The sequence below is a fragment of the Phalacrocorax aristotelis genome, chromosome 1 (genome assembly GCF_949628215.1).
Source record: "Phalacrocorax aristotelis chromosome 1, bGulAri2.1, whole genome shotgun sequence".
Taxonomy (NCBI): domain Eukaryota; kingdom Metazoa; phylum Chordata; class Aves; order Suliformes; family Phalacrocoracidae; genus Phalacrocorax; species Phalacrocorax aristotelis.
This window is the reverse complement of record NC_134276.1, coordinates 922,281-947,264: the sequence shown is the minus strand read 5'-3', so window position 1 is coordinate 947,264 and position 24,984 is coordinate 922,281. Positions and strand designations below refer to the sequence as shown.

Here is a 24,984-nt window from a genome sequence, read left to right as displayed (position 1 = left end):
CCTGGGCATCGCCTGGCTCCGCTGCTGGCGCCGGCCACTCGGGCTCCTCATGGGCTTTGGTGCTTTAGTTCCCATCACTAATGAAACTCTCTTTGTCTCAAGCCAAGAGGTTCCTTTATCACTCGCATTTGCCCTCCCGATTCTGCCCCCATCCCGCGGCGGGGTCGAGCGGCTGACAGGGGCTGGGCTGCTGCCCGGGGTCACGCAGCCGGGGGCTGGGCCGAGCAGGGAGGGACCCGCGCCGGGTTCAGGCACCATCTGGGCTCAGCATCCAGGGGATCTTCTGCGACTTCAAAGCTCTGGCCACTGCTGCTCTTGGCTGGAGGGCAGCACTCTGGGCACCCACCCCATCTGAAATGTTAGAAATTAGATTTGCTATATTTCTCGTGCTCTGGTTCATACATTAATCCCGCAGCTGAGGGTGTGGCCCTCTCAGTCATCTGTGTGTATTAGGGTCGTGCTGCAGATCCTGCCCCAGCCCCGCTGCCCTTCTCTGGACATGCTCCAGCCCCTCAAGGCCCTTCTTGTCCCGAGGGGCCCAAACCTGAGCCCAGCATTCGAGGTGGGGCCTCCCCAGGGCCGAGCACAGGGGCCCCATCCCTGCCCGGCTCCTGCTGGCCACACCAGTGCTGACACAAGCCCGGGGGCTGGTGGCCTCCTTGGCCACCTGGGCACTGCTGGCTCATGCCCAGCCGGCTGTCAGCCAGCACCCCCAGGGCCTTCTCCGCCGGGCACTTCCCAGCCCCTCTGCCCCAGGCCTGGGGCGTTGCCTGGGGTTGGTGTGACCCGAGGGCAGGACCCGGCACTGGGCCTTGTTAAACCTCACACAACTGGCCTCGGCCCATGATCCAGCCTGTCCAGGTCCCTCTGCAGAGCCTTCCTGCCCTCGAGCAGATCGACACTCCTGCCCAGCTTGGTGTCATCTGCAAAGTCACTGAGGGTGCCCTCGACCCCCTCGTCCAGATCATCAGAGAAGATATTGAACAGGACTGACCCCAACACTGAGCCCTGGGGAACACCACTCGTGACCGGCGGCCAACTGGATGTGACTCCATTCACCACCACTCTCTCGGCTCAGCCACCAGCCAGTTTTTAACCAGCAAAGAGTACACCCATCCAAGCCATGAGCCACCAGCTTCTCTGGGAGGATGCTGTGGGAGACAGTGTCAGAGGCTTTGCTGAAGCCCAGGTGAACAACATCCACAGCCTTTCCCTCACCCACTAGGTGGGTCACCTGGTCATAGGAGATCAGGCTGGTTAGGCAGGACCTGCCTTTCATGAAGCCATGCTGGCTGGGCCTGATCCCCTGGCTGTCCTGCACCTCCCTAGTGAGCTCACTCAAGATGAGCTGCTCCATGACCTTCCCCGGTACTGAGGTCAGGCTGACAGGTCTGTAGTTCCCCAGATCCTCCTTCTGGCCCTTCTTGTAGATGGGTGTCACATCCGCAAGCCTCCAGGCATCTGGGACCTCCCCTGTTAACCAGAGCTGCTGATAAATGATGGACAGGCTTGGCGAGCTCCTCTGCCAGCTCCCTCAGTACTCCTGGGTGGGTCCCATCTGGCCTCATCGACTTGTGAGTGTCCAGGTGGAGCAGCAGGTTGTAAACTGCTTCCTCCTGGATTATGGGGGGTTTGTTCTGCTCCTCGTCCCTGCCTTCCAGCTCCGGGGGCTGAATACCTTGGGGATACTGGTCTGGCATTTAAAGACTGAATCAAAGAATGTATTTAGTACCTCAGACTTTTCCTCATCCTCTGCATCCAATAAAGGATGGAGATTCTCTTTGGTTCTCTTTTTGTTGTTAATAGATTTGTAAAAACATTTTTTGTTACCCCTTACAGCAGTGGTCAGGTGGAGCTCTACTGGGCTTTTGCCTTTCTCATTTTCTCTCTGCAAGACCTTACGAGGCCTCTGTACTCTTCGGGAGTTGCCTGACCCTTCTTCCAAAAGCGGTAGACTCTCCTTTTTTCCCTGAATGCCAGCAAAAGCTCTCTGTTCAGCCAGGGCGGTCAGCTTCCCTGTCGGTTCGTCTTGCAGCACTTGGGGACACCTGCTCCGGCACCTGCAAGACTTTCTTCTTGAAGAATGCCCAGCCTTCCTGGACCCCTTTGCCCTTCAGTACCACCTCCCAAGGGACTCTCCCAACCAATGCCCTCAATAGGCCAAAGCCTGCCCTCAGGAAGCCCATGGTAGTGGTTCTGCTGACCGCCCTTCTTACTTCACCAAGGATTGAGGACTCAATCAGATCATGGTCACTAAGCCCAAGACGGCCTCCAACCACCGCATCTCCCACCAGTCCTTCTCTGTGTGCAGACAGCAGGGCAAGCAAGGCACCTCCACTGGTAGGCTCACTGACCACCTGTGTCAGGAAGGTCTCTTGCACATACTCCAGGAACCTCCTGGGCTGTTTCTTCTCTGCTGTGTTGTATTTCAAGACATCTGGTAACTTGAAGTCCCCCACTAGAACAAGGGCAACCGATTGTGATATTTCCGCCAGCTGCTTGTAGAACACTTCATCTACCTCTTCATCCTAGTTGGGTGGTCTATAACAGACTCCCAGCAGCATGGCTGCCTTCTGGCCCTTCCCACTCATCCTTACCCAGAAGCACTCGACCTTATCATCACAATCGCTAAGCTCTATGCAACTGAAGCACTCCCTAACATACAGAGCCACCCAACTACCTCTCCTTCCTTGCCTATCCCTTCTGAAGAGCTAATAGCCACCCATTGCAGCACTGCGGTCGTAAGAGTCATCCCACCATGTCTCTGTGATGGCAACTAAGTCATCACTATCCTGCTGCCCAATGGCTTCCAGCTCCTCCTGTTTGTTGCCCATGCTGCATGCATTGGTGTAGATGCACTTGAGCTGGGCTATCGGTTTCACCCCCAACCCTGGCATGCCACCTCTAGGCTCCTCTCTGGTAGGCCTGGTTGTATCCTCTTCCCCCTTTGAACCTAGTTTAAAGCCCTCTTGATGAGCCCCACCAACTCATGAGCAAGAATTGTTCTCCCCCTTTGAGACAGCTGAACTCCATCTGCCGCCAGCAGGCCCGGTGCCATGTAAACCTCGCCATGATCAGAAAAACCAAAATTCTACCGATGGCACCAGCCTCTGAGCCACGTGTTAATCAGATTAGTTTTCCTGTTCCTGTCAGTATTATTCTTCCCTGCCACTGATGGGATTGAGGAAAACAGTACCTGCGCCCCCAATCCTTCAGCTAGTTGCCCCAGCGCCCTGAAGTCCCTTTTGATTTCTCTTCAGCTTCTCTCTGCAACCTCATCACTGCCCACCTGCATAACCAGTACTGGGTAATAATCTGAGGGCCGAACCAGACCAGGGAGCTTCCTAGTAACATCTCTAATCCTGGTCCCAGGGAGGCAGCAGACTTCCCTGTGGGATGGGTCTGGTCAGCATGCTGGGCCCTCTGTCCCCCTCAGAAGGAAATCATCTACAACAATTACCCTCCTTTTCTTCTTAACATGGGCAGCCATAATGCACGGGGCTGACTGACTCTCCCTAGGAACCCCCAGGACGGACCTTCACCTACATCCTCATTTGCCTGGCCCTCAAGTTCCAGAGCCCCATATCTGTTGTGCAGGGGCAGCTGGGAAGGTGAGGGAGGCCAGGAGGGGATTCGCCTGCCGCCCCGAGCAGGGACCTGTTTCCATTCCTGATTTTTCCCTCCTGATGCTTGGTGGCAGGATGGAAGGGGATTCTCTGCTTCCTGTGGAGCTTCTTGTGGAGCCTTAGCCCCAGGGATGGTAGAGTGCGGCTCCACCAATCTATCTCCCTCTCACACTCCCTGATGCTCCTTAACCTTTCCACTTCTTCCTTCAGCTCTGCCACCAGGCTGACCAGATCACGCCCCTGGTCACACTGCAAGCAGCTGCTGTCTCTGCTGCCCTCTGATGCGAATGCCAGGTTCAGGCACTGCCTTCAGCCAGACCCTGACAGCTGTGTGTTTGTGCGGGGGCTCCATCTGAGTCGCCACATTCCTTCTGGCAGCGGTTCTCAGGCGAGTGGAGACCATGGCCGGGGGCCTCTCCTGGGCGGGCGATGACCACTACCTCAGTGACTTGTCAGAGCCCTTAGAGCCGGGAAGGGGACTGCGCCCCGCCCGCTCGAACCGCCGCGCTGCGGCCTACTCGCTCGCGCTCTCTGCGGGCCGTGCGGGGGCGTTTTCCCGCCTTCGCTCCTGTCCCCGCCCACGCTGAGGCAGAGCTGCCTCACCTCAGGCGTTCCCGCCTTCCCGCTCTGAGGGGAGGTTGCGCTACCCTCGCTCTCCTGCGCTTTTGTTTTTGCCTTCGCGCTTTTTGCTGCGGTTTTGCCGCTTTCGGAAGGATCCTCCGGCGCGACCCTCCGCTCCGGAACCCTTCGTCTCAGTACACTGGGTTTTAAACTGCCACCTTCACTCTTGTCCCCACCCACGCTGAGGCAGAGCTGCCTCACCTCAGCCTTGGCACCGTGACTGCCTCCCTGGGGAGCCTGTGTCAGGTCTCCACCACCCTCTGGGGGAAGAGCCTTCTCCTAATGCCCAGCCTAACCCTCCCCGGCACATCTCCCTGCCATTCCCTCGGGGCCTGGCGTTGGTCACCAGAGAGCAGAGACCAGCCCTGCCCCTCCCACTCCCCTTGGGAGGGAGCTGCAGAGCGCCATGGGGCTGCCCTCGGCCTCCTCTGCTCCAGCTGAACAAACCAAGGGGCTTCAGCCGCTCCTCGTACCATTTCCCTTCTAAACCCTTCCCCAGCTCCGTGGCCTCCTCTGGACACTCTCCAGTAGCTTTATACCCTCCATGTCCTGCGGCGCCCAACGCTGCCCACAGCACTCGGGGTGAGGCCGCCCCAGCGCGGAGCAGAGCGGGACAATCCCCCCCCTCGCCCGGCTGCGATGCAGGGCTCGATGCCCCCCAGGGCACGGCTGGCCCTCTGGGCTGCCAGGGCACGCTGTTCCACCTGCCGTCGGCCAGAGCCCCCCAGGTCCCTCTGCAGAGCTGCTCCCCAGCCCCTCGTGCCCCCGTCTGTCTGTATCCCCAGGGCTGCCATGCCCCAGGGGCAAAACCTGGCACTTGCGCTTGTTAAACTCCATACGGTTGGTGGTTGCCCAGCTCTCCAGCCTGCCCAGATCCCTCTGCAGGGCCTCCCTGCCCTTGAGAGTGTCAACAGCTCCTCCCAATTTTGTGCCATCCGGAAAGTTAATTAATATTCCTTCCAGTCCCGTGTCCAAGTCATTTACAAACAGATTAAAGAGTGCTGGCCCCAAGATGGATCCCTGTGGAACCCCACTAGTGACTGGCTGCCAGCCCGATGTAACCCCCATTTACTATGACCCTTTGAGCCCGACCCATCAGCCAATTGCTCACCTGCTGCGTTATGTGTTTATCCAGCTGCGTGCTGGACATTTTGTCCAGGAGGAGACTGTGAGAGACAGTATCAAAAGCTTTACTGAAATCCAAAAAGGTCACATTGACTGGCTTCCCTTGGCCAGCTGAGTGGGTGACCTTGTCATAGAAGGAAATCAAGTTTGTTAAACAGGACTTTCCCATCGTGAACCCGTGCTGGCTGGGACCAATGACTGTTGTCTCTTAGTGCTTTTCAATAACTCCCAGAATAATCTCCATAATTTTGCCAAGCACAGCAGTGAGACTGACGGCCCTGGAGTTACCAGGCTCATCCCAGTTGCCCTTCTTGAAGACTGGGACAACATTTGCCAGCTTCCCGTCAACTGGGACCTCTCCAGATTCCCAAGAGCGCTGAAAAGTCATTGAGAGAGGTCTTGCTATGACATCAGCCAGTTCTTTAAGTACCCTTGGATGAATCCCATCAGACTCCATCAATTTACAGGGATCCAGCTGGAGGAGCAAGTCCTGCACAAGTTCAGGGTTGGTTAGTTTATCATTCCCACAGTCATGGTTCTCTAGCCCAGGGCTCTGGGGCTCCCTGAGCCCACCATTGTGTTGAAGACCGAGGCGAAGAAAGCATTAAATGTTTCCCTTGTCTATGGCCCTGCTTGTGAGGTGACCGTTCTCATCAAGAAATGGGCCAATGTTATTTCTGGCCTGCCTTTTGCCATTAATGTATTTAAAAAAGCCATTCTTATCGTCCCTCAGAGTACTGGCCACCTTCAACTCTAAGAGAGCTTTGGCCGCACGTGTTTTCTCCCTGCAGTGGAGAACAGCATCCCTAGAGTCCTCCCATGTTGCCTGACATTGCTTCAACTGGACATATAGTTTCTTTGTTCTCCTATTTCTAGAAGATCCTTGCTTAGCCAAGCAGCCTTCTGCCTTGCCTGCTTGACTCCATACACTTAGGGATTGCCTGCTCCTGTGCTTTTAGGAGGTGGTCATTAAAAAGCAACCAGTGCTGATGGACCCCAGCACCTTCAAAAGATTTTCCCCAGGGGACCTTACTAAGTAGTTGCCAGAGTGACCTGAAGTCTGCTCGCCTCATGTCCAGAGCTGAGGTCTCCGTCACATCCTGAGCAAGATGTGCCAGGGCTTGGGCAGCCTCACAAAGTCAAGTGTTCCCCAATGTGCACAGGACTCCTACTGTCTGGCTCCCTGCGGCTCCTTCTGTGCAGCCCCATGGAGCTTCTCCTTCCTGGCCCCATGCAGCTGCCAACATGCAGCCCCTTGGGGCTACTCCTGTCCAGTTCCACCGTGCTCCTGCCCAGAGCCTTGGGGCTGTGTCTGCCCAGTGTCATGGAGGCAGCAGGACCCCCCATGGAGGAGAACGTGGGAGTGAAGTGGCTGACTCGGATACACACCGTGTCCCCTCTGCCCCAGGCTTCTCTGCTCCCTGCTGGGGCTCTGGGCTCCTGCTGGCTTCTGGGGGGTCTGCATTCCGGGGATTTTGCCCCTGTGGGGGGGCTCCCTTGCAGCATGCATCTCGCACCCGCAGCTGCAGGATTGGTGAATGAACCACAGCACCAGGAGTAGCGGAAACATTTAATTTTTAATATTTCAGATGGGGTGGCAGCCCCCGGGGGGTTCTGGGCCCCGCACTGCTCGGACCCTCATTAGTCGGTGCTGTCGCTGCTGCTGGAGTACCAGCTCTGCCACCACGAGGGCTTGCGGATGCGGGTGTAATGGGGCTCGAAGTGGCGTCTCCACCAGGCCTTCAGGGAGCGCCAGAGCCGGGTACAGCCCTCCCGAAGGCACCGCGCTACCGGGCACAGCCGTGGGGAAGCTTGACCGTGCGCCCTGCCTGTGGGCACCCATTGCCGCCAGGGACTGGGCTCCGCAGGGGGGCTCCTGTCCTGAGCAGTGGGGGTGCTCCTGTCCAGGCCTGTGGAGCTGCTCCTGCCTGGCCGCATGGAGCTGCTCCCCTTCCATTCCACTGGGCTCACTCTTTCTGGCTCCCTGTGGCTCCTTCTGCGCAGCCCCATGGAGCTTCTCCTTCCTGGCCCCGTGGAGCCGGCAACATGCAGCCCCTTGGGGCTACTCCTGTCCAGTTCCACCGTGCTCCTGCCCAGAGCCTTGGGGCTGTGTCTGCCCAGTGTCATGGAGCTGCTGCTCTTCACTTCTCCCGTGGTCCTGCTGCCCAGCCCCGTGGGGCTGCTCATGCCCGACCCTGTGGGGCTGCTCCTTTCCTGCTCCATAGAGTGGGTCCTTTTGAGTCCCGTGCAGATGCCACTGTCCATCTCCATGGAGCTGCTCCTCTTCACTTCTCCCGTGGTCCTGCTGCCCAGCCCCACACGGCTGCTCGTGCCCGACTCTGTGGGGCTGCTCCTTCCCAGCTCCATGGGGCTGCTCCTCTCGGCCTTGTCCGTGTCCCCATCCACAGCGTTGTTCGTGTCCGTGTCCACGTCCACCCCCGGCAGCTCCTCCCCAGCGCACTGGGGCCACGCTCTGGCCTCCAGAAGCCCCAGCTGGTCTTGCACCTCCATGCTGGCGTGGGGCTGGCAGGGCTCCCCGGGAGGGGTCCCACCGCAGGACCCCCTGCTGTCCTCCGCCATCCCTTGCCACTGGGTCAGTACTTCCCGCAGCAGCTCACAGCGCTGCTCGGTCGCTGCCGTGGTGTCCCGGATGGCTCGGATGAGCTCCAGGACAAGCTCTTCACTGAGCGGGGCCGTGGCTGGGGGGCTGCTGGGGGGCGGCTCCACGTCACTCTGTGCCCTGTCCCCACTGTCCTTGGGAGCCTGCTCTTGCTCGGTCACCGCTGGCACCTCCACTGGAGGCTCCTGGCAAGGGGCTGGCCCCGGCTCCCTCACCGGCCCCTTGACAGCCTTCGGAGACCAGGGGAATCTTGAGCGGGTGGGCGCTGCCAGCTCCGCCATCGCACCGGGCCAGGGCTCCGGGAAGGAGTAGAGGGAGCCCATGGAAATGGAGCTGCCCCACGAGTGGGAGGCCAGGGAGCCCAGGGAGTCCATGGAGGCCAGCGGGGCACACGGGGACAGGCGCTCCCTGCTCCAGGCGTCCGCTCTCGCCCTGCAGAGGAGGAGAGGGAAGAGACCCTGCTGCAGCCCGGCCCCTCCCGCAGGACCCACGGGCATCACCCCCTCCTCGGCCGGCGAGCAGGGCTCCCCAGCACGGGCAGGGGCAGGGCATGGGGTGGGGGTGTGGGTCAGGGTCTGAGGGTCTCCCCCAGCACTCACCACATCTCTGGGGTCAATGTGGGATTCTCCACTCCGCCATGTTCCCAAGAAGCACCTGCCGAGGGAGGAGATGGAGTGAGTGGCCGGCAGCCCCCGGCACAGCCACGGGTCAGGGCTGCCGTGGGGTGTCGGCCGTTTGCAGGGCGCTCGGTGCCGGGGCCGCTCACCGCTCTCTTCCTGCGGCTGGGCTCTTGCCGCGCTCCTCCGGCGCATCGAATTCTTCCAGGATCTCTGCAGGATACGCAGAAGCTGGGTGAGATGGGAGCAGCTCCCGGCCCCACGCTGCAGCCCCCCATGCCTCTCCGTGCCACATGAGGTCACAACAGGCCGCCCCACCCCACCCCACCCCACGGCACGGCACAGCGCAGCGGTCACCTACCCATTGCCGCTTGGCCCACAGCAATGCCGAGACCGTGCTGAGCTGCAGCACCAGCATCAGGATCGGGAGCAGCTCAGCCGGGATGGGGCCGTTGGAGCGCCCCATGGCACCGGCTCCGGTGCAGTCGTGACTCTGCGAGTCACCAGCACAAGCCTGCGATGCAGATCCCCAGTGACCTCCTGGGGCCCCAGGGACAGAACCCCAACACTGCCGGTGTGGCAGAGGCTGAGGCTGCAGTCTGCCGAGACGATGCCAGACTGCGGTGCCCACTGCCTGCTGCCTGCTCCGGCGGGGCCCCACCCCCCCCCCCCTTTTATAGTCCGGCAGGTGGGCAGAGCCCCCTTTGTGACAGCGTGGGCAGGCAGAGACCCCTTTGTGACAGCATGGGCTGGCAGAGCATCATCTGCCACACCTGCTGCCCCCCGCACCCTTCCTCGGCTGGTGTGGGCAGATGCGAGGGGCTCAGGAGGGGCCGGGACGTCCCCCTGCAGATCAGGGGTGACAGCTGGTGGAAGCCCACACTCTGCAGGACGAGGGACCCTGGGGGGCCTTCCCGGGGGGTACAAGGAGGAAGAGGAGGAGGAGAAGGCCCGCCACCGCTGGCCCTCCAGCCAAGAGCAGCAGTGGCCAGAGCTTTGAAGTCGCAGAAGATCCCCTGGATGCTGAGCCCAGATGGTGCCCGAACCCGGCGCGGGTCCCTCCCTGCTCGGCCCAGCCCCCGGCTGCGTGACCCCAGTGTTGTGATAATAGTAAGAGTCTGAGGAGTGGCTGGGGGGAGACCCTACCGTTGAGTCACGAGGTTCACACAGGACCCCTTTGCTTTCTAAACTCCTCCAAGAGGAGTTAGGCGTGGCTAAGCCCAGTCTTAGTCTTAGACTTGGTCAGTGGTTTTTTCCTAAGGGTTGAAGAAGTAGTTGTTGTTAGTCACTAATCTGGCAGATGCGCAGGCCAGTTGTGGTCAATGAGACCCATTAAGTCTAGATTAATGAATAGTGCAATTCATTAATGCAACAAATACACAGGTTCTTTGTATTACTGGTGATAAATCTGATGGTTATAAAACACACATAAATAGCAAAGATACGCATAACACTGCTAGGCTATAAGTGTGCTAAACAAATATGAGGCGACTCTGCATTGGAGATTTACAGGATGACTCCAATGCCTTAGAGATTTACGTGAAACAAACATGAAGAAGTGACTCAGGGTGGTACACAATGGCATCTTCCCCAACACCCTCTTTCTCTTTACAAATTTTATACTAATTTTTACCTTTCAGGTGGACTTGACTGACTATAGTCATACACACCGTTATTATGATTGGTGAAATATTTCATCGCTTTGCTTTTAAAGGTGTAGACTAGAAAAATTCAAAGTGCGTGCCCTGTAAGGGGCGCTCACACCTTACAGACAGGTATGTTTTGGGATGTAGGTGTGTTTTGGCCCCGGGGGAGGGAGTAGGAAGCCCATGGAGGAGAACCTGGGGGTGCCATTGTAACCAGGGTGATGAAGTTAACCAAACACGGGTGCTGCTCTATCATCCAACTGAACATTAAGTCTGGGGACAAACAGTGTATTCTTTAATCATTAATGCAATAGATAATGTGTTTCTGTCAGAATCCCTCTCCTATCAGACTCAAAGCCTAATTTTTAGATCCCAAAACCCTCACTCCCAGTGCTCGGGCTCCAAACCTCTGTTTTAAGGATTAAAGTACAGCCTCACGTTTAGGCAGCAATGGTTCAGGGTATAAATGGTTGGGAGTTACTAATACAGTCTAGTGTAGCTCAACTAAGGCTGGGACCCAGAGCCGAAACTTAGCCAGGATAAGGAGGCAGCCGAAACAAGAACAGCCTGCACGATGACTAAAGCTTGTTGCTTTAGGGAGTCAGAGAGGCCTCGAGATTCGAAGTACCTAAACAAAGTCACGGTGACGTTTGGCCTTAAGAAAAGCAGCCGTACAGAGCCACAAAGGTGAGGAACTGCAGAGCACAGACTAAACCAGAACAGAGCAGCCCTCGCGGGCAGCACGGGCATCATCTCAGAAGCGAGTTTGCGGGAACACAAGGGTTAACTAGCGGACACAGGGAGGAAGAGTATGTCCTTCATCCAGAGCCCCCTGAGGAGCACCCGGAGACACCAATAGACATGCACAAATAACATCTGAATATGTATATATTTTATCAGAAAGCTAATGAATATGTCTATGAAGCGTGTACTTAACGGGCACAAAGACATCTGAGAGGTGCACGGTAGGAGGAGCGATCCCCTGTGCATCCGGCGCCGCAAATAAAGAATGCCTGCCTTCTAACACTACATTGGTGTTACGGGGTTTATTCCTGGTTTTGGTGACACCATGGCTGCCTCATCTGACACTGACTCCTTCCAGGAGCTCTGCGGGGCCCTCAGGAGCTGGGTGGGACAGGGGCAGCTCCCGGCCCCACGCCGCTGTCACGGAGCTACGCTAGAACTAACCCAGACCAAGGACAAGCTGGAACATCCAAAAGCACACCAAAACCCCATGAGAAACAGGGGCCAACTGCAACCAGTCCACCCTCCGCTGACATTTCACACGTGACAGGCTCGAGCTGTCGGTCGGGGTATTGTCACTCCACGTTTCCAGCCAAGGACGATGGCCCACAGCGCGCCCCCCGTCCCTCCCCAAGGGGAGCTCTCTCCCTCTCCCGGGGACCCCGAAGGTACAGGCGCTCGCGGGGGTCCGAGGGCTCCCTCGAGGGTGTTTCCAGGAGGAATCGCTCACCCAAAGGAAGGCGAGGGCTCTCAGTCCCGGGGAGGTTCCTCAGGCGCCGGCCCAGCCCCGGGCAGAGGCTGCCAGCGCAGCCCCCGCTCCGAGGGGGGCTCTGGCGGCGCCCCCCCCCCCGTTGATCCCTCGGGCCGGACCTGGGCTGCGCCATCCCTGGCCATGATCCAGAAGCCCCTCTGAGCCCCGGTGCCGCCCTGGCTGCGGAGCCTGCGTGGGCCGAGCGGGGCCGCCTCTCCCCGCCCTCCCAGGGCTGGACGTGCCCGGGGCCCGGCGGAGCTCGGAGGGCGCGCAGGCGGGGCGCCGAAAGCCGGCCGAAAGCCCCACTATGCGGGGGGCGCGGGGGGCGTCCCTGCCCCAGCCGCAGCCCGGGCTGCAGCCGCCCTGCACCAGAGCCGGGCCCGGCCCTCCCGCAGCACCGTCCGGCCCGGCCCGGCCCGGCCCGAGGAGCCGGTACCGTGCGGCCTCGGGGGCTGCTCCCGCCCGGCTCCCTGGGGCTGCTCCTCTCGGCCTTGTCCGTGTCCCCATCCACAGCGTTGTTCGTGTCCGTGTCCACGTCCACCCCTGGCAGCTCCTCCCCAGCGCACTGGGGCCATGCTCTGGCCTCCAGCAGCCCCGGCTGGTGTCGCACCTCCATGCTGGCGTGGGGCTGGCAGGGCTCCCCGGGAGGGGTCCCACCGCAGGACCCCCGATCTGCCTAAGAAAATGGAACTTTTGGAACTGCCTGCTAAAGACCCAACAATGAACGATGTGAGCCCGGCAAAACAGTTGTGGGCCAGAGGTGGAAAATGAGAGCTAGGGAAGCACTTGGCTAACGAGTCTCTCCTTGAGGAGAGCTGAGAGGCTGATCAAAGCAAACATCCCACCTCAGAAGCCGCTGAGAACGGGGTGATAAAGTGTGTAGTCAGGGAGAGCAACTAACTGGGGCGTAGATAAGAACTAAACCAAAGTGCCCAGTGGGGGAACTATCCTCGTGATAATGCTAAAATTCAGGCCCATAGGCCAGGAACCGCCCCCCTCTAGTAGGTCTCTCAGCCTGTGAGCATGTGTGGTAAATTCAAGTGAGCTGTACCGTTACATCCAAGCGAGAAGAAAATCAACCGATTATTGGCTGGGTGTGTGAATGTTAGCTGTGGTTGGCACATTTCACTGTACAAATGCCTTGTAGTTTCTCGGCGTGGGGTGCTAGCTTTGTGGGCTACCACCCAGCACCCATCTTTACACAAAAATGACTTGAAAAAAATGCCTCCGCTCTGTGTGTTTTTTGGTGTTTTGCACACCAGGCAAACGAACCCGCTTTTTGGGATGACACTGGGAGACCTGAGGGGGTCCCGAGTGGGTGGGCACTGGCGGCTCCGCCACTGCACTGGGCCAGGGACTAGGGGGTGGCATGCCAGGGTTGGGGGTGAAACCGATAGCCCAGCTCAAGTGCATCTACACCAATGCATGCAGCATGGGCAACAAACAGGAGGAGCTGGAAGCCACTGTGCGGCGGGATAGCTACAACTTAGTTGCCATCACAGAGACATGGTGGGATGACTCTTACGACCGCAGTGCTGCAATGGGTGGCTATTAGCTCTTCAGAAGGGATAGGTGAGGAAGGAGCGGTGGTTGGGTGGCTCTATATGTTAGGGAGTGCTTCGATTGTGTAGAGTTTAGCGATTGTGATGATAATCACAGAATCCCAGAATGCCAGGTTGGAAGGGACCTCAGGGATCATCTAGTCCAACCTTTCTGGGCAGAGCACAGCCTAGACAAGATGGCCCAGCACCCTGTCCATACGACTCTTAAGGTGTCCAACATGGCCAACCCCTTCCCTGGGGAGATTATTCCAGTGGTGACTGTCCTCACTGTGAAAAATATCCCTTTCGTATCCAACCGGAATCTCCCCAAGAGCAACTTGTGTCCATCCCCCCTTGTCCTCTCCATGGCACTCTGTGTAAAAAGGGAGTCTCCATCTTCTTTGTAGCTGCCCCTAAGTACTGGTACATGGTGATGAGATCCCCTCTGAGCCTCCTTTTCTCAAGGCTGAACAAACCCAGCTCTCCCAGCCTGTCCTCGTATGGCAGCTTCCCAGTCCTTTGATCATCCTGGTGGCCCTTCTCTGGACCCCTTCTAGCCTGTCCACATCCTTCTTGTATAGCGGGGACCAGAACTGTACACAGCACTCCAGGTGTGGCCTGACCAGCGCTGAGTAGAGCGGGATGATGACTTCTTTCTCTCTGCTGGCGATGCCCTTTTTGATGCAGCCCAGCATCCACAGCAGCCACTATTGGCTCATGTTGAGCTTCCCCCCACCAGAACCCCCAGGTCCCTTCCCACAGAGCTGCTCTCCAGCCAGGTGGATCCCAGTCTGTGCTGCACTCCCGGATTGTATTTTCCCAGGTGCATGATCTTACACTTGTCCTTGTTGAACTTCATAAGGTTCTTGCTGGCCCACTCCTCCAGCCTATCCAGATCTCCCTGCAGAGCAGCTCTCCCTTCTGGAGTGTCTACTTCCCTGCTCAGTTTGGTGTCATCAGCAAACTTCATCGGACTATACCTGATCCCATTATACAGATCACTTATGAAGATGTTGAACAACATTGGGCCCGATATTGATCCCTGGGGGATCCCACTTCTGAGAGGTCACCACTTTGAGAAAGAGCTCTTTACCACCACCCTTTGGGTGCAGCCTGTCAGCCAGTTCCCCACCCACTGCACAGGCTACTTGTCTAGGCCATAACGCATCAATTTCTCCAGGAGGAGGCTGTGGGGGACCTTCTCAAAGGCCTTGGAGATGTCCAGGTAGACAATGTCCACTGCCCGCCCCATGTCAACCAGGCAGGTCAATTTGTCATAGAAGGCCACCAGGTTAGTCAAGCACGATCTGCCTTTAGTGAAGCCATGTTGGCTTTTCCCAATCACGTGCTGCAATTGACTTGTGATGGCCCCCAGGAGGATTCGTTCCATAACTTTCCCAGGGATTGAAGTAAGGCTGATGGGCCTATAGTTACCCAGATGCTCCCTCGAGCCCTTCTTGCAGATAGGGGTAACGTTCGCCTTCCTCCAGTCCTCAGGGACATCCCCCGTTCTCCATGATTTCTCAAAGATTATGGAGAGTGGCCTTGCAATGACATCAGCCAGCTCTCTCAACACCCTTGGGTGGATGGCGTCAGGGCCCTTCGATTTGTAGGGGTCAAGCTCCTGTAATAATTCATGTGCTGACTCTTCCTTCACTGATGGTGGGTCAGTGTTTGGATCAACCGGGAATTTCATTCCCAAAGCCTGGGACCTGATAATGTTGGTAAAGACAGAGGTGAAGAAAGCATTGAGGACCTCTGCCTTTTCAGCATCGTTGGTGATTGAGTCTGCTTTTCTGTTTAACAGTGGGCCTGTGTTTGTTTACCTTCTGTTTCTGCTTGTGGTTGACATACCTGAAGGAACCTTTCTTGTTGTTTTTGACATCTACAGCCAGTTTCAATTTGAGCTGGGCTTTTGCTTTTCTAACTGCATCTCTGCACCCTCTGGCAATGCCCTTGTAGTTCTCGATGGATAATCCTCCACTTCTCCGTCTCTGGTGTGCTTCCCTTTTGGATTTGAGTAGACCCAGGAGGTCATGGTTGAGCCAAGGGGGCCTCTGGCTCAGCTTACTTCCCTTTCCTTTATAGGGGATAAACTGGTTTTGTGCTTCCAATAGAGAGTTCTTGAAGAACTCCCAGCACTCACTAGCTCCTTTGTCTTCCATGGAAGTGTCCCACGGGATCTGTCCCAGCTGAGCCCTGAGTGAACTAAAGTTTGCTCTTCTAAAATCCAGAACCCTTGTCTTAGAGCTGACCTTCAGCACACTCAGCAGGATCCCAAACTCCACAGTATTGTGGTCGCTGCAGCCAAGGCTGTCACTAACCGAGATATTACAAAGCAGGTTTTCTAGGTTTGTGAATAGCAAGCCCGGCAGCGCCTCCTTCCTGGTTGGCACTTCTGACATTTGTATCAGGAAACAGCCCTCTATGCATTCCAGGAACTTGGTGGATGACGTGCGAGCTGCTGTATTGCTCTTCCAGCAGATGTCTGGGTAGTTGAAGTCCCCCATTCGGGACCAGGTTCTGTTGGCCGGAAGCTTGCTTTAGTGCCCCAGGCACCTCTTCATCGGCATTGTCATCATGGTTAGAAGGTCGGTAGCAGATGCCCACCCTGAGGTCCTGCTTGGAGACGACCCCTCTGACCTCAACCGAGATGCATTCAATGGAGCAGTCGCACTCACCATAGTTGACTTCGATACATTTGAGGTTTTCTTTAAGGTAGAGCATGACTCCTCCACCTCTTCTACCCAGCCTGTCCTTACAAAAGAGCCTATAACCATCCATTGCGATCTCCCAGTCCTTTGAGTTGTCCCACCGTGTGTTTCAGTTAGTCCTATGATGTCATAACCTTCTGAGTGGGCACGGAGCTGCAGATCCTCCTGTTTGTTTCCTAGACTGTGTGCATTCGTGTAGATACACTTGAGGTGATTACTCTTCTGTCTCGCATCTTGGGAGACAGTGAAGGGAAATTTGTCTCTGCACTGGTTGGCCTGACTTACCCCCCCATTGGACATGCTGCTATGAGCATTTCTGCAACAGATCCTCCCCCCCAAGTCCTTCAGTTTAAAGCCCACCTCACCAAGTTAGCCAGCCTACTGCTGGAGATTCCCTTACCCCTGTTAGTCAGGTGGATTCCATCCCTCCCTTGCATGTTGTCGTCATTGAAGAACACCCCATTGCCACAAAAGCCAAACCCCCGCACGGTGGCACCAGCCACGTAGCCAGGAGTTGATATACATTATGCGCCTGTTTCTGGCTGCTCCCTTCCCTCGAACTGGCAAAATGGAAGAGAAGATCACTTGGGCGCCAATGTTTTTCACTTGCTCCCCCAGGGCCCGAAAGTATTCCTTGATTTTAACCACGTAACGGCTCTTGGTGTCATTCATGCCTACATGAAATAGTAGCAGTGGACAGTAGTCCATTCTCTTGAGGAGTTGTGGCACCCTCTCGGCCAAATCTAGAACCTTGGCTCCTGGGAGGCAGCACACCTCTTGTGACTCCCTGTTTGGGTCGGCAGGTGGGTGCCTCAGTACCCTTCAACTGAGAATCACCCACCACGAGCATGTGTTGTTTCTTTTTATGATGTCCACTCTATGTTGCTGGTACAGTTTCCCCTTGCAGGGGACTTTGCAGACCTTGCTCATGGGTGTTCTCAGTCCTTAAGGCTTCCTATCTGTTTCTGATTGTGATGGTGGAGGGTGCAGGCTGATGTGGAATCCTGCTTCTGAGAGTCACCAGGGCCCATGGTGCCTCATTCTCGGTGGTGTCTGCCACAGGAATAAGGTCAAGTGCTTCTGGGTAAGGATGAGGGGGAAGGCCAAGAAGGCAGTGTCACGATCCACTGTTGGGTTGAACAGTTTGGCAACGGTTCAACCCCCTTGCTTTCCAACCGACCTCAGATAATTCTGGGAGGTTGGGAGCCGGGCAGGACTCTCTTGTCCTTGTCTCCTTCTATGGTAAGGTGACCCACTTCGCGGATGGGGGGGAAGGCTGTGGACGTTGTCTACTTTGACTTTAGTAAGGCCTTTGACACTGTCTCCCACAGCATTCTCCTGGAGAAGTTGGCCACTCACGGCTTGGACAAGTGCACTCTGTGCTGGGTTAAAAACTGCCTGGCTGGCCGAGACCAGAGAGTGGTGGTGAATGAGGTAAATCCAGTTGGCGGCCTACATGAGTGGTGTTCCCCAGGGCTCAGTGTTGGGGTCAGTCCTGTTCAATATCTTCTCTGATGATCTGGACGAGGGGGTCGAGGGCACCCTCAGTGACTTTGCAGATGACACCAAGCTGGGCAGGAGTGTCGATCTGCTCGAGGGCAGGAAGGCTCTGCAGAGGGACCTGGACAGGCTGGATCATGGGCCGAGGCCAGTTGTGTGAGGTTTAACAAGGCCAAGTGCCAGGTCCTGCCCTTGGGTCGCACCAACCCCAGGCAACGCCCCAGGCCTGGGGCAGAGGGGCTGGGAAGTGCCCGGCGGAGAAGGCCCTGGGGGTGCTGGCTGACAGCCGGCTGGGCATGAGCCAGCAGTGCCCAGGTGGCCAAGGAGGCCACCAGCCCCCGGGCTTGTGTCAGCCCTGGTGTGGCCAGCAGGAGCCGGGCAGGGATGGGGCCCCTGTGCTCGGCCCTGGGGAGGCCCCACCTCGAATGCTGGGCTCAGGTTTGGGCCCCTCGGGACAAGAAGGGCCTTGAGGGGCTGGAGCGTGTCCAGAGAAGGGCAGCGGGGCTGGGGCAGGGTCTGGAGCACAAGTGTGCTGGGGGGCGGCTGAGGGGGCTGGGGGGGTTTAGCCTGGAGAAGGGGGGGCTGAGGGGAGCCCTTCTCGCTCTCTGCAGCTGGCTGAGAGGGGCTGGAGTGAGGGGGGGGGGCTGGTCTCTGCTCCCAAGTCACCAGTGACAGGGCGAGAGGGAACGGCCTCAAGCTGCGTCAGGGGAGGGTTAGGTTGGGTGTGAGGGAAAATGCCTTCCCTGCCAGAGCGGTCAGGCCCTGGCACAGGCCGCCCAGGATGGTGGGGGAGTTGCCATCCCTGGGGATATTTAAAAGAAGGGCAGACGTGGTGCTGGAGGATCTGGTTCAGTGGTGGACTTGGCAGTGATAGGTTAGCAGTTGGACTTGATGATCTTAAGGATCTTTTCCAACCTTAACGATTCTATGATTCTATGAAGAGGGGTCAGCAGAAACACTGCATCCGCTTCTGCAGGCCACCGTGATGGCAGCGCTGGTCCCCCAACAGCAATGGGTGCGCCTGCTACTGCAGGTCCTAGCAGTGCGGGGCCCAGAACCCCCATGGGCAGCCACCCCATCTGAAATGTTAAAATTTAAATGTTTTCTTTATTCCTGGTACTGTGGTTCATTCACCAATCCCACGGCTGGGGGTGCAAGACACATCCTGTAAAGGAGCCCCACAGGGGGCAAAATCCCAAGGGTTGTGGACCCCCAAAAGCCAGCAGGAGCCAAAGACCCAGCAGGGAGCAGAGAAGCCTGGGGCAGAGGAAATGTAGCATCTATCTGAGACAGCAATTGTGCCCCCATGTTCTCCTCCATGGGGGGTCCTGCTGCCTCCCCTGTGGCCCCCACAGGTGGGCTGGCCATGGCCCAGGGGAGACTAACAAAAATCAGTGACTAACAACAAATACTCTGATGAGTGGTTACTTCTTCAACCCTTAGGAAAAAACCACTGACCAAGTCTAAGACTAAGACTGGGCTTAGCCACGCCTAACTCCTCTTGGAGGAGTTTAGAAAGCAAAGGGGTCCTGTGTGAACCTCGTGACTCAACGGTAGGGTCTCCCCCCAGCCACTCCTCAGACTCTTACTATTATCACAACACTGGGGTCACGCAGCCGGGGGCTGGGCCGAGCAGGGAGGGACCCGCGCCGGGTTCGGGCACCATCTGGGCTCAGCATCCAGGGGATCTTCTGCGACTTCAAAGCTCTGGCCCCTGCTGCTCTTGGCTGGAGGGCCAGCGGTGGCGGGCCTTCTCCTCCTCCTCTTCCTCCTTGTCCCCCCCGGGAAGGCCCCCCAGGGTCCCTCGTCCTGCAGAGTGTGGGCTTCCACCAGCTGTCACCCCTGATCTGCAGGGGGACGTCCCGGCCCCTCCTGAGCCCCTCGCATCTGCCCACACCAGCCGAGGAAGGGTGCGGGGGGCAGCAGGTGTGGCAGATGATGCTCTGCCAGCCCATGCTGTCACAAAGGGGTCTCTGCCTGCCCACGCTGTCACAAAGGGGGCTCTGCCCACCTGCCGGACTATAAAAGGGGGGGGGGGGGTGGGGCCCCGCCGGAGCAGGCAGCAGGCAGTGGGCACCGCAGTCTGGCATCGTCTCGGCAGACTGCAGCCTCAGCCTCTGCCACACCGGCAGTGTTGGGGTTCTGTCCCTGGGGCCCCAGGAGGTCACTGGGGATCTGCATCGCAGGCTTGTGCTGGTGACTCGCAGAGTCACGACTGCACCGGAGCCGGTGCCATGGGGTGCTCCAACGGCCCCATCCCGGCTGAGCTGCTCCCGATCCTGATGCTGGTGCTGCAGCTCAGCACGGTCTCGGCATTGCTGTGGGCCAAGCGGCAATGGGTAGGTGACCGCTGCGCTGTGCCGTGCCGTGGGGTGGGGTGGGGTGGGGCGGCCTGTTGTGACCTCATGTGGCACGGAGAGGCATGGGGGGCTGCAGCGTGGGGCCGGGAGCTGCTCCCATCTCACCCAGCTTCTGCGTATCCTGCAGAGATCCTGGAAGAATTCGATGCGCCGGAGGAGCGCGGCAAGAGCCCAGCCGCAGGAAGAGAGCGGTGAGCGGCCCCGGCACCGAGCGCCCTGCAAACGGCCGACACCCCACGGCAGCCCTGACCCGCGGCTGTGCCGGGGACTGCCGGCCACTCACTCCATCTCCTCCCTCGGCAGGTGCTTCTTGGGAACATGGCGGAGTGGAGAATCCCACATTGACCCCAGAGATGTGGTGAGTGCTGGGGGAGACCCTCAGACCCTGACCCACACCCCCACCCCATGCCCTGCCCCTGCCCGTGCTGGGGAGCCCTGCTCGCCGGCCGAGGAGGGGGTGATGCCCGTGGGTCCTGCGGGAGGGGCCGGGCTGCAGCAGGGTCTCTTCCCTCTCCTCCTCTGCAGGGCGAGAGCGGACGCCTGGAGCAGGGAGCGCCTGTCCCCGTGTGCCCCGCTGGCCTCCATGGACTCCCTGGGCTCCCTGGCCTCCCACTCGTGGGGCAGCTCCATTTCCATGGGCTCCCTCTACTCCTTCCCGGAGCCCTGGCCCGGTGCGATGGCGGAGCTGGCAGCGCCCACCCGCTCAAGATTCCCCTGGTCTCCGAAGGCTGTCAAGGGGCCGGTGAGGGAGCCGGGGCCAGCCCCTCGCCAGGAGCCTCCAGTGGAGGTGCCAGCGGTGACCGAGCAAGAGCAGGCTCCCAAGGACAGTGGGGACAGGGCACAGAGTGACGTGGAGCCGCCCCCCAGCAGCCCCCCAGCCACGGCCCCGCTCAGTGAAGAGCTTGTCCTGGAGCTCATCCGAGCCGTCCGGGACACCACGGCAGCGACCGAGCAGCGCTGTGAGCTGCTGCGGGAAGTACTGACCCAGTGGCAAGGGATGGCGGAGGACAGCAGGGGGTCCTGCGGTGGGACCCCTCCCGGGGAGCCCTGCCAGCCCCACGCCAGCATGGAGGTGCAAGACCAGCTGGGGCTTCTGGAGGCCAGAGCGTGGCCCCAGTGCGCTGGGGAGGAGCTGCCGGGGGTGGACGTGGACACGGGCACGAACAACGCTGTGGATGGGGACACGGACAAGGCCGAGAGGAGCAGCCCCATGGAGCTGGGAAGGAGCAGCCCCACAGAGTCAGGCACGAGCAGCCGTGTGGGGCTGGGCAGCAGGACCACGGGAGAAGTGAAGAGGAGCAGCTCCATGGAGATGGACAGTGGCATCTGCACGGGACTCAAAAGGACCCACTCTATGGAGCAGGAAAGGAGCAGCCCCACAGGGTCGGGCATGAGCAGCCCCACGGGGCTGGGCAGCAGGACCACGGGAGAAGTGAAGAGCAGCAGCTCCATGACACTGGGCAGACACAGCCCCAAGGCTCTGGGCAGGAGCACGGTGGAACTGGACAGGAGTAGCCCCAAGGGGCTGCATGTTGCCGGCTCCACGGGGCCAGGAAGGAGAAGCTCCATGGGGCTGCGCAGAAGGAGCCACAGGGAGCCAGAAAGAGTGGGCCCAGTGGAATGGAGGGGGAGCAGCTCCATGCGGCCAGGCAGGAGCAGCTCCACAGGCCTGGACAGGAGCACCCCCACTGCTCAGGACAGGAGCCCCCCTGCGGAGCCCAGTCCCTGGCGGCAATGGGTGCCCACAGGCAGGGCGCACGGTCAAGCTTCCCCACGGCTGTGCCCGGTAGCGCAGTGCCTTCGGGGAGGGCTGTACCCGGCTCTGGCGCTCCCTGAAGGCCTGGTGGAGACGCCACTTCGAGCCCCATTACACCCGCATCCGCAAGCCCTCGTGGTGGCAGAGCTGGTACTCCAGCAGCAGCGACAGCACCGACTAATGAGGGTCCGAGCAGTGCGGGGCCCGGAACCCCCCGGGGGCCGCCACCCCATCTGAAATATTAAAAATTAAATGTTTCCGCTACTCCTGGTGCTGTGGTTCATTCACCAATCCTGCAGCTGCGGGTGCGAGATGCATGCTGCAAGGGAGCCCCCCCACAGGGGCAAAATCCCCGGAATGCAGACCCCCCAGAAGCCAGCAGGAGCCCAGAGCCCCAGCAGGGAGCAGAGAAGCCTGAGGCAGAGGGGATGCGGTGTCTAAAATGGGGTGGCCATGGCACCCCCGTGTGAAGCTGGTGAAGAGTTTTGTCGTGGTTTAATCCTGGCCTGCACGTGAGCACTACACAGCCGCCCACTACCACAGGGTAGGGTAACAGTGAGAAAGAATATCTTGGGTTGAGATAAAAACAGTTTAATAATAAAAGGACAATTTAAAAAATTTTGGAAGGGAATAAAACTGAGAAGAAAATAATCGCTAAGAAATAAAAGTGATGCGAAAGAAAACAACTGCTCACCACCAACCTCCCAACCACTCCATGCCCACCAGTCCCCAGCACCGTCCACCCCCCACCCCACCAACTGCCCCCCAATTTTATTGCTGAACACAATGTGATATGGTCTGCTAGATCCCTTAGGTCAGTTGGGGTCAGCTGTCCCAGCACTGTCCCCTCCCAACTCCAACTGACTGCCACGCTCAGCTGCCTCCAAAAGCCCCGGCTGCGGCTCATCCAGACTCCACTGGTGTCCCGGGGCTGCCGGCACGGCCCGGGGCCGGTGGCACCGTGGCAGGGCGAGCTGGGCACAGGCGGCCGCCACGCGGGGCCCTGCAGCGGGGCCGTGCCCATGGCCCCAGCCCCTCCTGCTGCCCCGTCCTATCCCGCCATCTCCATCAAGCTGCTGGCTCCCATTCCCGACCCCTTCTTGCCGGCGTGCAGTGGCAGCAGTGGCGTCGCAGCTCAGGGGGCCCCGGCGGCCGCCAGGGCCGTGGCTGCCAGGAGGAGCCCCCAGAGGTGTGGGTGGTCCCCAGGGATGCTCCAGCCTGGGGGTGCTGGAGAGGGGGAGAGTCAGGGAAAGCGGGGGGCCCAGGGGGACCCTGACTGGGGTGGTCCTCCCAGGCAGATCACCTGCGTTGAAGGCACAGGGCCAGCTCTTGAATCTCGTCTTTGGTGGTGGTGGGTTGGCGGTTGGACTTGATGATCTTAGAGGCCTTTTCCAATCTTAATGATTTAATGATTCTCTGCCAAAGAAACCAACTCTGTCTGCTCCTCGTCTGACCCAACCATGCCGTGCCATGGTGTGCGAAGCTGTGCTGCGCCATGCCACGCCGTGCTGTGCTGTGCCACGCCGTGCCATGCTGCCAAGGGTCCCCATTGCAAACCCCAGGGCAGAGCAGCTGAGAGACCCCCAGGGATGCACACCCAAAGGCAGGCTCCCCCCGTTGCCCTCCCCGCGATCAAGAACCCCCTTTCCCGGCAGAGCTGGTGGGATGGGGTCACCCCGGCCCCAGCCCCTGCACCCCACCAGTGGGGAGGGACCGTCCCGCAGGGACCCCGCCTTTCACCAACTCGCAGTTGTAGGTGCTGAGCACGTCCTGGGAGCGGAGGTGGATGAGGGCTCTGTCCCCATCATGGGCGACGTCGGTGACCTCGAAGTGCTCGAAGGGTGGGATGAGGACCTCCTCCTCCTCGGGGAAGAAGGAGAAGTCCCTGATGGGGACGCCGTAGCAGGTCTCAACCGAGAAGAAGGTGTCCCGGCCAAAGGGGAGTGTGCTCTCGTTCCGGAGGGAGGCGGAGGTGAAGTGGCCGAAGCAGATGGTCTGGTTGTGCCGGGCGGCGAAGCCGATACCTCAGACATCCCGGCAGACAGGCAGTGGCAGCTGTTGGGCCCCCAGGCTTTCAACGCAGCCTTGTACGATGCTGGGCGCTCCCACGGGGAATACTCGGGTGCCTTCCACTTCAAGGCACTGCGTTTCCTCCTGAGTGACACCCTGCAGGACGCCCGGTCCCATGGCTGCATCCAGGCGTACACCCAGCAGGGTCCCCTGCACCAGGCGACCGCCTGCTCTGGCCACAGCACCAGCATCCGGGGGATGCAGCTCTGCCGGCTCCTCCGTTCGGTGGCAGCCTGGGTCCAGGCCTCAGCATAGACGCTGTTGTTGGCAAAATTGGTGCAGTTGATCTCCAGCACCTCCTCCTCCATCATGTGGCTGCAGCCCCGGTACTGGTCGTCGAAGGAGTTGGGGGCCATGTCCAGTGCCAGCTCCTTGAGAGGGTCGAGGTCTCACCGGCGCCACGATCCACTGACAATCCCACACTCTGCAGGACGAGGGACCCTGGGGGGCCTTCCCGGGGGGACAAGGAGGAGGAGGAGGAGGAGAAGGCCCGCCACCGCTGGCCCTCCAGCCAAGAGCAGCAGTGGCCAGAGCTTTGAAGTCGCAGAAGATCCCCTGGATGCTGAGCCCAGATGGTGCCCGAACCCGGCGCGGGTCCCTCCCTGCTCGGCCCAGCCCCCGGCTGCGTGACCCCGGGCAGCAGCCCAGCCCCTGTCAGCCGCTCGACCCCGCCGCGGGATGGGGGCAGAATCGGGAGGGCAAATGCGAGTGATGAAGGAACCTCTTGGCTTGAGACAAAGAGAGTTTCATTAGTGATGGGAACTAAAGCACCAAAGCCCATGAGGAGCCCGAGTGGCCGGCGCCAGCAGCGGAGCCAGGCGATGCCCAGGCAGGGCCTGACCAACGGCTGCGTTGGAAAAGCCCCCCCATCTGAGCGGGCAGAGCGATGCCAGTTGGGCTGCAGCGTCCCCTGGGCCAGGCGCGGTCAGCTGTGCCCCCCATCCCTGGCCACGCCAGCCCACCTGAGGGGGCCCCGGGGGAGGCAGCAGGACCCCCCATGGAGGAGAACGTGGGAGCGAAGTGGCTGACTCGGATACACACCGTGTCCCCTCTGCCCCAGGCTTCTCTGCTCCCTGCTGGGGCTCAGGGCTTCACTTCTCCCGTGGTCCTGCTGCCCAGCCCCACACGGCTGCTCGTGCCCGACTCTGTGGGGCTGCTCCTCTCGGCCTTGTCCGTGTCCCCATCCACAGCGTTGTTCGTGTCCGTGTCCACGTCCACCCCCGGCAGCTCCTCCCCAGCGCACTGGGGCCATGCTCTGGCCTCCAGCAGCCCCGGCTGGTGTCGCACCTCCAT

General features: G+C 59.3%; 1 protein-coding gene across 1 annotated transcript; it reads right to left on the bottom strand.

Moving 5' to 3' along the window:
* Nucleotides 1-22,756: 22,756 nt before the first annotated feature.
* On the bottom strand, nt 22,757-24,984 carry LOC142052012 (erythroblast NAD(P)(+)--arginine ADP-ribosyltransferase-like). Its single transcript, XM_075081866.1, has 5 exons — nt 24,819-24,984; nt 23,765-24,079; nt 23,350-23,645; nt 22,925-22,961; nt 22,757-22,839 (listed from the first exon to the last, which is right to left on the bottom strand). The coding sequence occupies exons 1-5, from the start codon at nt 24,982-24,984 to the stop codon at nt 22,757-22,759; spliced, it is 897 nt and encodes a 298-aa protein (XP_074937967.1).

Excerpts from the sequence above, each read along its gene's own strand:
- LOC142052012 (XM_075081866.1), bottom strand. The coding sequence starts at position 24,984 with ATGGAGGTGCGACACCAGCCGGGGCTGCTGGAGGCCAGAGCATGGCCC. Across the intron at positions 23,646-23,764 it reads GTCACTCAGGAGGAAACGCA|GTATCGGCTTCGCCGCCCGG; the intron begins GTGCCTTGAAGT and ends GGGATGTCTGAG. Across the intron at positions 22,962-23,349 it reads GCGAGTTGGTGAAAGGCGGG|ACGAGATTCAAGAGCTGGCC; the intron begins GTCCCTGCGGGA and ends CCACCACCAAAG.